The sequence below is a fragment of the Furipterus horrens genome, unplaced genomic scaffold (genome assembly GCF_987537825.1).
Source record: "Furipterus horrens unplaced genomic scaffold, mFurHor1.1.pri manual_scaffold_8, whole genome shotgun sequence".
In the NCBI taxonomy this organism is placed as follows: Eukaryota; Metazoa; Chordata; class Mammalia; order Chiroptera; family Furipteridae; genus Furipterus; species Furipterus horrens.
The window spans coordinates 72942876-72961119 of NW_028327178.1; the positions used below are offsets into that span (position 1 = coordinate 72942876).

Consider the following 18244-nt stretch of genomic DNA (forward strand, 5'->3'; position numbering starts at 1 on the left):
CAGGACAAGTTATGATGTTGGCATTGGTGGTAAGGTTCCAATGCTCATGCTTTTTGACTCTTCCTTCTCCAGGTATTAGGGCTCTCATGGATGGCATCTTTTGAATCATGCCATCTTCATATACACCACTGAAAAAATCTTGCTAAGTTCAAAACATCTTTCCCCAAAGCATTTACAGCATCTCCTGTGCTTTAAGAGATGAAGAGCTCACCCTTCGTCACAATCTTTGATTTTCTTTTTATGTAACAGGTCAGTTGAGACCATGAATAAATGTTCTTGGAGTCACTGTGTATAGCTTTTTAAATACATTCTTTTTTCTTCTCAGATATGAAAAAATAGAGGGGAAAGTTGTCCCAGTTTTGTTCTCAGGATAACACCTGTTTAAATGACACAAATAAAGAGCCTAGAGTCACAAATAGAACATAGGTGTTTGTGGGAGCACTGTATTTCGGACATAGAATAAAAAAGATTCCTTCCATTGTAATGAAATTAATCATTGACAGTGAGCGAAGCTTCAGATCAAGAAGTTGGAATTGCTTGTGTGGGGGTGACAGTCGCTAGGTGCCTGACAGAGTATGGAGTGAGGATGGAGGCAGAGATTGGGGAGGGAGGGAGGCTCTGGAGCAAGGGTACAACACTAGTTCTTGTGTAGGATGCTTTTCAGACTTCTCTCTACAGCTTCATCCAGCTCTTCCTCCAGCTCCTCCTTCTTAGACATGGCCAACTTGGACTGGTAATCCCTCACAACCTGGTCAATGTAAGGGGCGCTCTGTGTGCCATGCAACATCAGTGTCCACTCCTTCAACACCCCCTTCTGGGGTGTGCTCCCAACAAACCCCAGTTCCAGGGTCCAGATTCCTCGGGCATCTTCACCCCAAGTGTGGGTGGTCATGAAAGGCCATTTGTCAAAGCCCACCTTGGAGTCATCATCCCTTGGACGCCGACTCAGCAAAATAGACTTGGTACCCATAGGGGAAGTCATGTTGATGTTTAGATCTCCTCTCCTGGTTGCATTGACTGTGATGACAGCTTGGACATGCTCAAGGTAGCGGACAAAATTTTCCTTCCCTTCACAGGCATCAGTGGTGAGGGTCAGCACCAACTTGCCAGTGGATGGTATTTTCCTGAGGGCAAAATAATGAGGAGATATGGTAAGGAATGGGCATATTACATGAGGGGTTTCTGAAGACAACTTCAGGTAGCAGAAAGAGCAAGGGCTTTGAGATTAATCAGACAGACCTGGGTCAATTCCTACCCCAGCTATGTGAGTATGAGCAAGTTGCTCATTCTTTTTGAATCTCCATAATGTAGCAGGTACTGTTGATGCCCCTCCCACTTCTCCTAAGTCACCTCTGACTTCCCCTACAATGGTGGCTTCCGTGTATCCTGACTGCTTCCCACCTCAGGTATCAGCATCTTCCAGCTTCTCTCATGGAGCTTTCCTCTGTTCTATGGGAGTTTGCTCAGTCTGTGTGCAGGGCAGCCCAAAAGTGTCAGTGATTTAACTCCTCAGGGACAATTCTCTATGAATGACTGACAAGGTGGTGGATAAGTATAGCCTAGCTTCTCTGTTCTTCAATGGGGTAACTCCGTATCCCCAGTGGAACCGAGCCTAGTTGCTCACAGTGGCAACTTGCTCACCAGTGTACTCTTTGTTGGCTTTTATTCCTCTGTCTTGTCTCACATCTCTACTTCCCCACTTGTGTTTCCTGGGATCATTTCTCAAAAAATTGTTAGCACCCAGCAAGATACAAAATTAATATTCAGAAATCCGTTGCATTTTTATATGCCAATAATAAACTATCAGAAAGAAAGTTTAAAAATATCCCATTCACAATTGCTTCAAAAATAATAAAATACCTAGGAATAAATCTAACCAAGAATGTAAAACATCTGTACTCAGAAAATTATAAGACACCGAAGAAAGAAACTGAAGAAGATACAGGTAGGTGGAAGCAAATATCATGTTCATAGATAGGAAGAATTAACATCATTAAAATGTACATACTACCTAAAGCAATCTATAGATTCAACATAATTCCTATCAAGATTTCAATGACATACTTCACAGAACTAGAAAAACTATTTCAAAAACTTATATGGAATCACAAAAGGCCCTGAATAACAACAACAATCTTGAGAAAGAAAAACAAAGTTGGAGGAATCACACTACCTAATATCAAGCTATACTATAAGGCCATAGTAATCAAAACGTAATGGTACTGGCATAAAAAGAGACACATAAGTCAATGGAGCCCAAAATAAACCCACAGCTTTATAGTCAATTAATATTTGACAGAGGAAGCAAGCACAAACAACGGGCTAAAGACAGTTTATTCAATAAATGGTGTTGGGGAAATTGGACAGATACATGCAGAAAAATGCCATGCACAGGAATAAATTGAAAATGAATTAAAGAGTTAAATGTAGACCTGAAACCGTAAAAATCCTAGAGGAAAACATAGGCAGTAAAATCTCGGATGTTGCTTGTAGCAATATTTTATCTGGTATATCTCCTCAGGCAAGGGAAACAAAAGAAAAAATAAACAAATGGGACTACATCAAACTAAAACATTTTTGCACAAGGGAAACCATCAACAAAATAAGACAAGCCAATGAATGGGAGAACATATTCGCCAATGCATCTGATAAGGGGTTAATATCCAAAATTTTTAAAGAACTTACAAAACTCAATGCCAGAAAAACAACAATTCAATTAAAACATGGGCAAAGGACCCGAGTAGACACTTCTCCGAAGAGGACATACAGATGGCCAACAGACATATGAAAAGATGGTCAATGTCACTGATCATCAGAGAAATGAAAATTAAAACCACAATGAGATATCACCTCAGACCAGTTAGAATGGCCATCATTAACAAATCAACAAGTGCTGGCGAGCATGTGGAGAAAGGGGAAGACTTTTGCACTATTGGTGGGAATTCAGATTGGTGCAGCCACTGTGGAAAGCAGCCTGGAAATACCTACACAAATTAAAAATGGAATTGCCTTGTGACCCAGTGATTCCACTCTGGGAATTTATCTGAAGAAACCCAAAACACTAATTTGAAAGAATATAAGCACCCCTATGTTCATTGCAGCATTATTTACAATTGCCCAAATGTCCATCAATAGGTAAGTGGATAAAAATAACTGGGACATTTACACAATGGAATACTATTTGGCTGTAAAAAGGAAAAAAAAATCTACCCTTTGCAACAGCATAAATGGACCTGGAGAACATTCTGCTAAGTGAAATAAGCCAGTCAGAGAAAGACAAATTTTGTACCATATAGTTTCACTCATATGTTGAATCTAATGAACAAACTGAAATAACAAGCAAAATAGAGACAGACTCATAGAAAGAAAGCAGTCTGACAGTTCTAGGGGTGGGGATGGGAGTTAGGGGGGATAGGGTGATCAAGCAAAAAGCAAAAAGGACTTATGGACATAGAAAACAGTGTGATAACTGTGGGGGAGGGGCATAAATGGTAACAGAAAACATACGATAAAAAAATAACAAAAAGTTGTTAGCACCCAAGTCCCATCTCAGGGTCTACTTTTGGGACAACCCAGACTGAGACAGAAGCTCATAATGACTTTCTCTTAAAGTGCTAAGTACCTAGATAAATAAAAGCTATTGCTAATGTGATTGTTATTGTTATCATGAAAAAAACTGAAATTGGGTTAATTAATCCTAGTGAAAGACAGTCCTTTGAAAAATCAGAGAAATTTGTGAGTCTGGGTCAATCTAAGCATTTCAGTTGTCTTTACATACAACCGATATCCTTTAAGGTGAGATACTTAAAGGCTCTTGCACCAGAAACATAATAAAGGAAATTATTATTATGGAGATTGCATGGTGTTATGGAAGCACTCTAAACTTTGGGAACAAAACTATTTGGGTTAGATTTCTGCTTCTACATTTACTGGTCAGGAGACTTTGGTGAAGTTATTCAAATACTTGAAGTCTCACTGTTACTATGGGTAGGTTTTCTGAGGTTAAATAAGACCATTCATGAAAACACTGAGCACAGTGCCTGGCACATGGTGCTAGTTCCTTCTCCTTGCTCTTTACTTATGTCAATATCTTTCCTTGACATGGCTTTAATGTTGGAGCATAAAATGGTAAATATTTTTAAATACATCTTGTAGAGCACATCTACAAAAAGATGCTCATCACACACATGGCTCAGAGCCAAGCCTTGGTTCTGCATTATCTTTAAGAGTCAAGGCCGCAAACCTGAAGCTTACCTTGCTGCTCCTTGATAAAGGCAAGAGTCTCCTGAGAAACTTGAAAAAAGTATACTTAAACAGTTTCAAGGAGTGCTGCCATATGCACTCTGCATGGACGCTGATGCTGAATAATGCATGAAGCATCCATTGGCCTCAGAGATTCAGTGATAAAGGTGCAGATGGCGTTCCCAGCACCAACTCTGGGGAAATCATTCAGTTTGGTGAAAGACAGGCATTAGGCCAGGTTTGAAGGTCAGAGTATGGATAACTATTACCTGGATCTCTCAAAGAAGATGCTGTATACTCAGACCCTGTTATGTCAGACATGTAACAGGTAGCTGATAAATCACTAATGATCATTTACATGACAGCCCTCAGGCAGAAAGCTATGAAGGATGGACTAAAGTTCTAATTGTGGGCAAGGCATCTGAACTGTCTGAGCTGATTTTCCTTACCTGTACAATGGGGATATTACTTCCTACCTTGAAGAGTTGCTGTGAAAGTAAAATATATACACACACTCACGTGCATTGTTTATTTACAAATGTCTAGACCAGCACTGGCCACTAGAACTTTCTTCAGTGATGGAAATGTTCTATATCTGTTCTGTTCAATATAGCAGTCACTGGTCACATGTGGCTATCAAGCACTTGAAATGTGACTAGAATGAGTAAGGAACTGAATTTTTAATTAATTTCATTTTAGTCATTAATTTATATTCATTTAATTTTGTTAAATAGTCACATGTGGCTAGTTGTTTCTGTATTGAATAACACACATCTAAACTGTTTGTGTACATCAACTTTAAACTTGATAGCAAACCACCACTCAGAAGGTCTCTGGGGTTTCTGCATTTGCTGTGGCTCACAAGGTCTAGGAAAAGCAGCTGGGGAAACAGTGGATCCTGCTAGGCTAGTTTTCTGGCTACCCTACTGGAGGCTTCTGGAATATCCAGAATCTTAGGTGTGAGTGAATGCCATATTCTGCCACACAGACAAGCAGGCAGGTCCAGAGTGGAGGATTTTCTTCTAGAGTGGCATCTCGGAGGCTCTGGAACTTTCCAAGAAGCACGTGGTGGTAACAGAGGTTGACTGGGGAGCCCATAGTGGAAAGAGAGACACCAGCTCTGAGTCCTGAATTGAGTTTAAATTCTTTTCCTATTTTGCAGGCCAGGCCACCTTGAAAAATTAAGAAGGAAATTTACAAGCCAACACATGGTGACTTTTACCCTGAGTAATAGCCATTCCAGGTGGTATAAAGCATCACTAATCATTGTCAAATGCAATAATCACTATTATCACAAGGATTCAAAACACAAGCTGGATTCTAAAAAATTTTATTTTTTGTCCCCATTTGCATCCAGAGCACTTATGGACTGGAGTTCACAGAGTGATAGTCCCTTTACAAGTCAGTTTGTGAAAACTCTGGCAGGAAAGTGACATTGTTTCCCTGGGGAAAAACTGAAAGTAGTTCTTTATTGGCTAAGAGTTGGAGACAAGATGGGCACTTTAGCTGGAAATCAGATCCACAGTCCCTACCATTCAATGGATTTTCTGTAAATGCACAACAAGGTCCCTTGCACAAGAAAGAAGTTATTCCAGGCTGGGATGATCTTGTATGATCAAAGGAGAGAAATAGGGATCGGACCAAGCCTGAGACAACCATCAGGCACATCATGGCTAAGTGGGTTTCACCAGACCAGAGTGCTTCAGCCAGTTTCCCTCCATAGCTGCTCTGAGCTTTGGTTGCCAATTAGGCTCTCAGGTCTCCCCTTCTCTGCAGAATCACCCTCAGGCAATGGGAGTGGCCATGACTGGCTTCTCACATACTCTGCCAGGCTTGGTTGATGCCTGGCAGATATAGGAATATATATATGCCCAGTGCTGCTGATACTGGATAAATTTTCTAACAAGTTGTAAACTGTTGGGATGGTCACATCTCTGGGCCTCAAAGTGGGGACAACTGCGTGGTGCTGTTGATGCTCTGCTCACTGCCCGTGGTTGGTCCAGTGCAGATGTGCACAGCCAGTGGTATTTTTCCCTCTTATTTAGTCAAGCACCCTTCACTGACTCTCCTGATAAAATCTCTTTAGAAAATTGCTTTTCAAATTGACTGTTTTGCTGGGAAGACGAATGTTGAGGAAACCCATAAACCTGACAATCACCATTCACCCCTCTCAGAGGCTGTTTTTGTGCACATCACAGAAAGTGGCTGTTGCCTGGGCTATTGATCACTCCATCCCAGGCCCTCAGAAATGCAATTCATGGTGATAAGGGCCTCCTCTGTCAGGGCCTCAGCCAGCCTGGGCATTGCCCTACAGACCTTCCTGTCCAGCCTCTGAGTTTTCTACCAAAAACATTTGCCCTAAACATAGCTCACTTTCATCTGAGAACAAATTCAGATGCAGAGTGGATGAGAGAGCAGAAGGCACTGAGGAATGCAGAGCCCCTCCAACAAGGCTATGCCTCAAAATTCCCTGGCAGGTCCGCTGGTCTTATTGCCACCATTTAGACATCTTCTTTGTACCCGGGTGATGCTGGCTAAATAGCCACTTATTCATTCATTAAAAAAATATTTATTATGTATTTACTAAGTGCCAGGTGCTGTTATACGCTCTGAGGATGAACCACTAAACCAGACAGACCAGGTCCCTATCCCCATGTAGGGCCCAAACGAGTTAATCCTGAAATCCTCTCTGATTTCCTTTTAATAAAAATACTGCTGCTAATACTGGATAAATTTTCTAACTAGTTGTAAACTGTTGGGATGGTCACATCTCTGGACCTCAGATTCCTTAACTATAAAATAATGGATATGGACAACATATTTCCAGCATTGCCTTTGGCATCAAATTCGAAATTTATGTGGATTATGACAGAATTTTAAGCATATACAGAGACTGGGAGATAAATTGTCATTCATCTCAGCACAGGCCCTCCATCTTTCTCCTCCCTTCCCCCTCACTCACAAACCCAGAGGGCTCAAAGATCAGTAGAGATCCACCCTTCTTGTCCAGTGCAGCCTTAGAAAATAAGGTCTGATGTCAACATGTACCTCGATTAATAGGCCTCAGTGCATCCAAGATGACCGTTCCCCTAAACACTGCAACCGAGCTACTTTCCTGTTCATTATGAATATAGCCAATGTGCAACTAACTGTAGACACAGCTCCAGTGGCACTGACTATTGACGATGTTTTGGCCCCCTACTGCTGGTGGAGCCTCCATGAAAGCACAAACACTGGAAGCCTTTACTTCTCAGCAAGTTCTGCTTCATAAATCTCTCTCTTTGCAATAAGGGAGAAGTTCCAGGTCCCAGGGCTTTGCAGACTGGATAGGCAGTGGAGTTGCTCATTCTCTGAATTAGAACAATTTACTTTATCTTGCTGAGCCACTGTTTTCTCACCTGTAAAATGAGACTAGTGATGCTAACCTTCTGCCTTCTGTGATTAAATGACATGGTGGGAGAAAAGTGCTGGCTGGCTGACTGAGAGCATTTCTTAGTAGGAGGCAGCCATGTGCCTGCATTTTCTCAGAGCCTCCCTCAGACAGACAGCCTGGCCTCTGGAGTGTCTTACTGTCTGTGTGTGGAGAGTGAGCAGGGGGCCCGAGTGAAAGAGGTGCTGGGGGAGAACCAGCTGTGAAATGGACTGGCCCAGTTTCCTGCACACCCCTTCATGGAGTCAATATTAATAAATTTACACTTCCCATTCTTTTTGTGCTATCTAGCATCTCTCTATTACCGTGTGATCACCCGATGTGTCTTAGAGTCAAGCTAAGATGGCGGCCACTAGACTTGTGTGGCTATTTAAATTTAAATGAACTATTACTAAAATTAAATCAAGTGGAAACTTTAGTTCCCTTTCACACTAATTACATTTCTAGCACTTCATAGCCACAAGCTATTGTATTGGACACTCAGAGAACATTTCCACCACTGCAGTAAGTATCCTGGACCTTTCAAGTCACTCAGATAATTCTGACCTTTAACAAAGAAACCACAGTTGTCAATGACTGCTTAATGTTTACACTGGGTAAAGTTAGTTATGGTGAATAAGATTTATCCTTCAATTCTCCATTTCGATGGTAGTTTCCAGTCTTGTCTCTATTTGGTCACTCTTTTCATAGACCCAGCAGTGATAGGGTCTTTGGACCAGCATTATGGCATTTGAGAATGGGAGACCACCCACTAGGTGGGTGTTTCAGAGTCCTGGTGGGGGAGGGTATTAAAAAAATCTCCCCAGGTCCTTCTGATTGCCCTGAGCTTCATCTTCTCCACTGGAGAATCACTGAAATACATTGAGAAGCCTCACAGGGTGGAGTTCTAGAGTCAGAGGTTCTGGGTTCAAATCCTAGTTTGGCTGCTCAGTTAGCTGGGTAACCTTTGGCATGCCCTTAATCTTTGTGAGCCTCTTCTCATCCCTAATGACACTCCTGAGCCAATGCAGGGCTTCTCTAATATAGGGCCTGAGTGCACACTAGGAACTCATTAAGGTCAATGTCTTATGTTGAAAAAAGCCTGGGGTTTGCATTCATCTCTTAGGCTTTATGCATCAGCTCAGTTTCCTCACCAGTAAAAAGTACGTACCTCCTGGGCTTATGAGGATTAAATATAATCAACGTATGTAAAAGGCCGCATGCCAGGCACACAGTGATGCATCTTCCTGAGACACAACATGGGACTATGTTAATATTGCAAAATATTCACACCCTGACTGTGAGGTGAGGCACACCCTGAAAAACAGGGTGTCTATGAAGCTTATGTGATTGTTAAGTGCATGACACATAGTAGGTGTTCATAATGGTTCCTTCTGTGAAACTGACTGAGTCAACCAAATTGTTGGGGCCACATAGAAGCCTGTCTTCAAGTGGAGTGATACAAGGACAAACAGAAATGATCTATGCACACGGCAGCCTTGGGGAAACTGATAGGAACTCTGCAGAACTCTGATATATTTTATATGTATCATGTGGGGCTTGTGATGATCTCTTTTTGAAAAGTCAGAGGGTTGAAGCTTTGCTTTCCCATGTAGTGCTGTTGAGATTATGAACTAGTTCCTGGGAAATTAGACACAGTCCTGCAACAACCCAATGGGCGCCACTTTGTAGGAGCTCCGTGAATGAACACATAGGGTGTTGACTCATGGGAGGGTGCTGCCAATTAAAAGGAGACACGATTTTGAATTCATGTATGAATTAGGCAAATATGCATCCAAAATTTTATGAGATTATTATCTTACTTTTTTCTAAAGTTGTGAACTCCGGGTGTCTACAGTCATGAATAAGAGGGATAGGCAAAGTTACCTTTATTGAGTGCCTACGGTGTGCCAGCTCTATGCTGATTGTCTCACTAAAGTCTTCCAGCAGGTGAAAACAGAGATATTAGCTCCATTTTACTGGTGAAGGAAGAAAGGAGAGGTCCTTGTTTGGTGGCCCATATAGGCAGAATTCAAGGAGTATATAAATTTATGTAGAAAAGCCCTACATCTTACTTTTCACTAACTTATAATGGAAACAGCTTCTTCTTTGATTATTAATACAGAGTCTTGCCAGAGTGGTATTAGAACTTCCTCAGTTTCTCACCAAAAGTTTATATCCTATTATAGTTTTTGCAGTTATCTTGAAGTAGCATTTTGGTTATTATCACTGTTTTGAAATTATCGTGGCCATTAGACTTGGCACTAGGAGTGGCATAACACATTTTTACTTAATGTATTGATAAAATGAAGGACATATATCACTTCATCACAAATTTGTTTTTAAAAATTTATAGCTGGTTTCAATATATTTGGCTTTCTTTGTAACACCATGTATTTTATCTAAAGCATATAAAAACAGTATACTGAGATGTGGCTCATAGATTTCACCATACTGCCAAACGGGGTCAGGGTACAAAGGTTGAGAATTGCTAAAGTAGAGGTTCTGAAAGCCAAGTATTGTCTAATTTCATGAAATTAAGACTTGAATCCAGGTCTGGGTAAGTTATTACAGAAGCTTCAAGTCCTTTTCCAAGACCAAAGGGAAATGGAGGGGAGGATGTATTGTGAGAGGGCTCTGACTCCGGCTAAGCTCAGATGATCAACAGAAAGAAGACCAGGGCAAGGGATGGTTAGAGATGTATTTTACCACCATTTACTATCAGTTTCCCCAAGGTTGCCGTGTGCATAGATCATTTCTGTTTGTCCTTGTATCACTCCACTTGAAGACAGGCTTCTATGTGGCCCCAACAATTTGGTTGACTCAGTCAGTTTCACAGAAGGAACCATTATGAACACCTACTATGTGTCATGCACTTAACAATCACATAAGCTTCATAGACACCCTGTTTTTCAAGGTGTGCCTCACCTCACAGTCAGGGTGTGAATATTTTGCAATATTAACATAGTCCCATGTTGTGTCTCAGGAAGATGCATCACTGTGTGCCTGGCATGCGGCCTTTTACATACGTTGATTATATTTAATCCTCATAAGCCCAGGAGGTACGTACTTTTTACTGGTGAGGAAACTGAGCTGATGCATAAAGCCTAAGAGATGAATGCAAACCCCAGGCTTTTTTCAACATAAGACATTGACCTTAATGAGTTCCTAGTGTGCACTCAGGCCCTATATTAGAGAAGCCCTGCATTGGCTCAGGAGTGTCATTAGGGATGAGAAGAGGCTCACAAAGATTAAGGACATGCCAAAGGTGTAGCCTCACAATGGAATATGACAGCAATGGGAATAAATGGGCTATTACTACACATAATAACTTGGATTGATCTCAAAAACATAATGTTAAGTCAAAGAAACCATGCAATTTAGTCAGATAAAGTCCAAGAACTGTAAAACTAATTTTTGGGGACAAGAATGAAAACAATGTCTGTCTATGGCATGTGGGGATTAACTGGGAAGGGACGCAAGGAATCTTTTTGGGGTGATGAAATGTTCTAGTTCTTGACTGGATGGTGGTTACACAGGTGTATATACTTATCAAAACTCAAATAAATCACTTAAGTTCTGTTCATTTCATTGTATGTATATAATACCTTAATTAGAAATAACAATGATAAAACCTGCTATTTCTAATTTATTGATTGTGTTCTGTTTACTGATCTGGAAGCTGATTATACTGGATGGTTTTTGCAATTAAAAATAATGGCATAAGGCACTAAAACAGTTAACTCTCACACCTACAAATAGGGGTTCCCAGTTCCAAAACTGTGTTCTATGTAAGTGGCACACCCCTCCCTCCCGAGTTGTGCAATTCTATAGCTCAGTCTCTCAGCCTGGAAGCTGGTTGTCCCTGAATCAAATCTAGTACATCATCCCTGGCTGGTGTGGCTCAGTGGATTGAGCATCAACCTGTGAACCAAAGGGTCACTGTTTTGATTCCCAGTCAAGGCACAGGCCTACATTGCAGGGCCAGTTCCCCAGTTGGGGGCATGTGCGATGCAACCACACATTGAAGTTTCTCTCCTTCTCTTTCTCCCACCCTTCCCCTCTCTCTACAAAATAAATAAATAAATAAAATATTTTAAAAAAATCCAGTACATCTTCCTGACACGGAGAGGTAACCTGATGTTGACCCCAGTACCATGGCACATTTTCACATGCAGCAGAAGAACCACACCCCCACTTACTCAGGGTCCTGCACCAAGCCTCCCACGCAGTGGAATCTCTCAGGCACGGTTTTCCAGTCTTTAGCCATTTTCACCATGGCGCCTGCATCAAGGACCCCATACCCAAATAGGTGATTAAACTCCAGGCCGACTCCATTTCGCCGCCACTGATGAACCTCATCATGAAGCTGATTTCGTTTCGAGGTGAGCACAGTCAGATGCTGCATGTCTCTCCAGGTTAGATCCAGGCTGCACACCGGAGGCAGAGAGAGTTGGAGAACAAGGGCAAAGGGGTAGGCAAGAGAGGGAGAAAGACACAATGACTAAGGCAGGGCAAAAACCCCTTGTAAAAATTGGAACATCTATGAACCCCCAAATCTAGGGAGAATTTCCATGCTAATTTAGAACCATTTTATATATATGTCAATTTTTAAAATCTTGCATTTTTTACTTACACTTATTTCAAATGTCATTTTAAAACACATACTCTGAAATGGATAAAATGAAAAAACTGACAACAGTAAATATTGACAAAGATGTGAAGTAACTGGAACTCATGTACTTTGCTCACAGGAGTGTAAATTATTGCAACCACTTTGGAAAACTATTTGCTATATCTTCTTATGTTGTCTATATACTTAAGCTACGGTCCAGAAGTTCCATTTCTAGGTATGTATCCCATGAAAATATGTGTATACATTCACCTGACACATGCACTAGAATGTTTAAAGGTCCAAACTGTGAAGCCCTCAAATGCCCATCCAGAGGAAACTAAATAAATAAGTTGAAATATATTTATAGAATGGGGAATAATACTATAAAGCAACAAGAATGAATGAAGTATAGCTACTCTGAATAATAAGGATGAATCTCACAAATAGAACGGTGACCTAAGCCAGGCATGGAAGAGAATTTATAGTATTATTCCACTTGTTTAAAGTATAAGCAGGCAAAACTAATCTATGTTGTTAGAGGTCACATTAATGGTTAGTGAGAGGACACAGGGCCTTCTGGATTCTAACAGTACTGTTTCTTGATCTGGGTGTTGGCTACATGCATATGTTCTATTTGTGAAAATGAGTCTGTCACTTCTTCAAGGGCAGAGACAATATCTTTTGCATATTTTTATCCTCAGTATCCAGAACACAGGACAGCCATTGGCACACTGTTCAGTGACAAAAACAAGTTTACCTGCAAATGCTATTGTTTTTGGAAATTAGTGTCTAATGTTACTCGGTGTCTGTGTTTTTCAAACTGCAAATCATGACCCATTTGTGGGCTAGGAAATCAACTTATTGCACATGTTACCAACCTTGGATGTACATTAAAATCTTTTGGCAAGGGCATTTAAAATCCCACTGCTTAGGCCACACCTCAGACCAATTAAATCACACTCTGCAGGAGTGGAACACAGGTATTAAAAATTGTTAACACTTCCCAGTTCATTCCAATAGATAGCTAGGGTTGAGAACTAGTGGTTTAATAATGGGACTATCATTAAAAAATGAATGGCATAGAAAAGAACTGTATACATTTCATATGGAAAACTACTTTTTTCATGGAATTTTTGGGAGGTGTGTGTGTGCGTGTGTGTTGGGTTGCAATGCAAAATTTATTTCTCACTGAGCATCATGGTCAAAAAAGTTGAAAAATCCATAGTCTCTTCAGAATTCAAAGGACTAGGAACAACATAACTCTGATAAAATTTTGATACATGCAGTGTTCATTGGTTCAAAGCTTTGAATCAGAGCCAAAAAAATTCTTATGATTCATATGTTCTTGAAATGTAGATCTTTAGCTTTTAAGGAGAAAGTTTCAAGGAAGGTCAATCGTTATTTGAGAAAATTAAGAACTTATCTTGGAATATGATTCCCAGGACCCAGATAAATGGTGTGAAACTTCCTGAGGTTGATTATCACCAAAATTTTGCTCAGTGTTTTGCCAGCATGGGATTCTGAATTAATTAAACTTAAAATGGTTTATGGTTGACAAGTAAAGGATTTGGTGCTTTGAAGTGACCTGAGGACTAACTGGCAGGTAGAGTATCTCTCATCTTTGCTAGGGGTCTGCCACAAAAATGTGCTGCGCTTCCTGACATTTGGAGAAGGACTCCCTCAGATGTTTCTCCATGGACTTATTATCATGGGGTATATGAGAGAGAGAATGTGTCAGAACAAGGATTTTCTCACTTCCAAAATAAATCAGAGCATAGTTCACATTCCGATGTAATTGAGTTTGTGATACTGTTTGGCCAGTCATTTGCATCTCTCAGAAAAGTAAAACTACATCCCTCCTAGTTCCCTCTTCTGAGCAATTTCAGAACTGACAGAATAGATTATTGTGTAAACTAGCTATTTTATCAACCTGCTTTTAGCTTTAATTCTATCATAGCAGTTCAAACATCTTAGATAATGCCTATTAAATAATAAAAAATATTAACAGAGTATCTACAATATAAAGGTCACTGCATTAGAGGACAAGTAATGGGACATATTCTTCCTTGATCTCAAATATTTCTTATAATAGTTGCGGAAATAAGACACATATATGTAGAAAAATACAGCACAATGAAATGATTCCATGAATGCCTATTCAATGTCCACCATGTCCAGGCACTGTGCTAGCTCTGAGTACATTGTAGGAAAGTCCCAACCTCAGGTGACAGACACATAATCAATATTTAAAAAGGGAATAAACCATGATGAGATGTTACTTATGTCTGTTAGAATAGTTATTATAAAAAATACAAAAATAAGGAATTCTGGCAAAGAAGTGGATAAAAGGAACCCTGTGCACTGTTGGTGGGAATGTAAATTGATGCAGCCATTATAGAAAACAGAACAGAGAACCCTCAAAAAAATTAAAAATAGAATTACCATACGATTCAGCAATTCCATTTCTGGTAATATATCCAAAGGAAACAAAATACTAACTTGAAAATATATCTGCACCACATATTCGTAGCTGCATTATTTATAGTAGCCAAGACATGGAAGCAATATAAGTATCCATGAATGAGTAGATGGATAAAGAAGTTTTGTCCATTATATATAAAATGGAATATTATTCAATCATAAAAAATGAGGAAATCCCGCCATTTATGACAACATAGATGGACGTTGAGCATATTATGCTAAATGATATTCTAGACAGATTAAGACAAATACTGTATAATTTCACTTGTATGTGAAATCTAAAGAAAAAACAAACAAATCCAAACTAATAGAAAAAGAGATAAAATTTGTTGTTACCAGAGTTAGGGGTGGGAGTGTAGAGGCCTTGGAGGAAGGTGGTCAAATTGTATAAATTTCCAGTTATAAGATAAATAAGTACTAGGGATGTAATGTACAATATGATTACTATATAGGACAGTTGTTAACGGAGTAGATCTTAAGAGTCTCATCACAAAGAATTTTTTTTTCTTTTTCTTTTTATTGTATCTATATGAGATAATGGATGTTAACTAAACATATTGTGTTAATCATTTCACAGTATATGTAAGTCAAACCATCATGCGGTACACCTTAAACTTATACTGTATAATGCTGTATGTCAATTATCTCTTGATAAAACAGGAAATAAATAAATAGAAAGGGAGAGCTGTCATGAAAGGGGTCCTAGGATACCAAGGAAGGCAACAGTAGAGCCTGTTATTCTGCCAAGGAGGTCTCAGAATGTGGTCCTCAAACCCCCTGTGTCAGAACCACGTAGCGGGTACTGACAAATGCAGATTTCTGGCCTTAACCACAGCTCTCCTGAATCAGCCTCTTGGAGGTTGTGAACCTGAGAATTTGAACTTAAGACAACCTGATGATTCTTCTGTGCACAGATGTGTGATAACATTGGTCTAAAGAGGCAGTTCTCAACCTTGGCTGCATGTGAATCAAACATTAAAAAATAATGATGTCAGACAGTACCCAGAGATATTGATTCTATGGGCTTGGCCAATATGCAGCCAAAAGCTTAAGCAAAGTTGGTCCAGGGGGGTGGTTCCTAACTTCTTAGGCATTACTGAGATGTTTGCTAAAATTCCAGCTTTCCAGGCATGATTTTGGAGGTTCTGAGTTGTGGATCTGACATCGACTTGGAGGTCTGTTTTTAACAAGCATGTCAGGGCTTCTGATTATCAGGAAATTTGAGAAACTCAAGGATCTCTTAGGAAGTGACATTTTAAGGCAAGATTAAGGGTACTAGCAGGAGTGACTGAGTGAAAAGATAAGGAAGGGGAAGGTTCTAGGGGAGAGAAGCTTCTGGAAGGATATCGTCGGCAGCCGTCCATCTCGAGAGACGATGGTGTAGCTTCTTAAGAGTCTATCTGCACCGCCGAGAATGGCTGTGCAGTCCGACTCAGGAGTGACACGGTATCTGTCTCCTCCCGTGTTGAATCGACATCTTACGATGACGCTGGAGTGTCCTCTCCAGTGAAGCTGAAGCTACAGAGCCTGGGCAGGGTGATATGGAGGGTCTGCTGTTGCCCATGCAGCAGACCCCCCCCTCTCTTCGCAGCTGAAGGGTCCAAGGGAAAGACGGAGTCAATACAGCTTGGCTTCAGGTGCGCCGCAGGAGTTGCTGGTGTTGACTACAACGTCAAACCGCCTTAGGGACTCCGGCTCCGGATTTTCTGTCGGGGTTTACTCCCTTAGCCTTTCCCCTGAAGAGGTATGCCGCAAGGCAGCGGAGGTTTTTTCGGGTCAGAGTTTTCCTTCTCTGATGTGCCCTGACTGGAAGATCGAACCAGCGACACTTAGCTCGCAGGCCGACGCTCAATCCACTGAGCCAAACCAGCCAGGGCTCTGGAAGGATATAGAGGCAGGAGAAAGCAAGCATTGTGCAGGTGATTAGCTTAAGATAACAGAGGAAGGCAGAAGCCCCAAGTATGACAGGGAGGGTGAACCAGGGTGTTCATCCACATGAGAACACTGGGACTTTATCTCAATGACAGCCAGTAAAGGCAGAGTGAGATTATGATTTGATCTTTATAAACAATTCCTGGGAGAATGGAATCGAGATGTGTGGGACTGGAAAACAGGGCCATACTAGTCAGAGGCTGCTACAGGAATCTGGCCAGGTATAACCATAAGGAACATAGCTGGGAGCTGTCACAAGGCCATGCATGAGTAAGTCATAGGTGAATTATCAATAAAAACTTATGTTCATGCTGTTGGCTCCAATTATTCATAGGACCTGTGATATTCCAGAGATAAATAAATGTTAGTAGATGGGTCGTAGGCTACTCAGAGTAGACCAGCTGGCTCTTGGTTTAGAGCAAGCTCCCACAGAAATCAAAGTGGAACCCAGGCTTCTAGAGGAGACAAAAAGGATGGTTACACTTTCATTTGGAGAGGCCAGAGCTCCAAAGAAAGAAGTCACTCAGGACACTGGAGAAAATTTTGGACAGATGTGGCAGAGGTCTTGAGCAAGGAGAGTGTGGGGCTATTGGAAAAGTCAGTCCAGAGCCCAGGAAGAGACTGGCCTCCTGTGGCTGAAAAAAGAATCTCGTACCAGGAAAACTAAGGGCTGTTTCTTAAACCACCTAAAGCTGGTCCTGGCAAGTGAATTATATGCTTTAAGATTGTTCACCTGTGTATAATCAGCAGCCCTGGATATCCTGTAGAGCCCTCCACTTGCCAAAATTTATAGTCAGGTTATGAACTTCCTGCTAAGAAGAGTAAAGTACAAAATATTGACTTTTTTTTTGGTGTTCTCTGTTTGTGAGGGCTGCCCATCACCACTGTGTTTCAGAGTTCTTTTATTTATGGTATAAAATTCACCTGGACCCGATTTTCCTCCTAATGATAAAAGTAACAAAGGGAATTCAGGAGAGAACATACATCTTTAGAGGACTTGAAAACTGAAGTGTTTTAAAGAGGTTGTAGTATTAAGGTCGGAGGAATGACTTCTGCTAATGTCTGGTAAATGCTAGAAGCCAACAAAATCTTAACCCTGTACATATTGGGTATGATCTTTATCTGAACAGAGTAAGGTATGTGAACCTGAGCAAATAGCTTCATTCCTCTGGGCCTCCTTGTTCTCTTTGTACAGAAGAAGAGATATTTGAAGTAGTGAAAGATCTGTTTGTTTTCTTTCACCTTTAAAATTCAGTCTATTCTCTAAACTCTGACAGGATTATAAACCAATTTCAAAGTTCTAGATTATTTCCAGTCTGAGAAAAAGAATGCATTTCTAAGTCAAGCTAGTGTTTTCTCCACAGTCTCTATTTGTCTAACTACCATGAACTGTGAGAAAAAAAAAAAAAAATTCCAGTTTACTTGTTGCCCTGGTGTACCTATGATGTGCAAAACCTCATACTGAAGAAATTGAAACCTGATTTTGTGCATAGTTTTTGAGGAAGAGTCAGTTCATTCACTTCAGCCTATTGCCCTGGGCAGAATGAGTAGTGAGAACCTCAGTC

The 18244-nt window shown here is 40.7% G+C and overlaps 1 protein-coding gene across 1 annotated transcript in view; it reads right to left on the reverse strand.

Moving 5' to 3' along the window:
• Window positions 1–416: 416 nt before the first annotated feature.
• The window catches only part of PCSK2 (proprotein convertase subtilisin/kexin type 2), a 364203-nt gene continuing 346375 nt past the window's right edge, over window positions 417–18244 (reverse strand). Inside the window, exons 11-12 of the mRNA XM_090286024.1 lie at window positions 11854–12081; window positions 417–1124 (exon numbers count right to left, since the gene is read on the reverse strand). Coding sequence (XP_090142150.1) covers window positions 638–1124; window positions 11854–12081 — 715 coding nt within the window. The 3' untranslated portion in view covers window positions 417–637. The remainder of the gene's footprint in view (window positions 1125–11853; window positions 12082–18244) is intronic.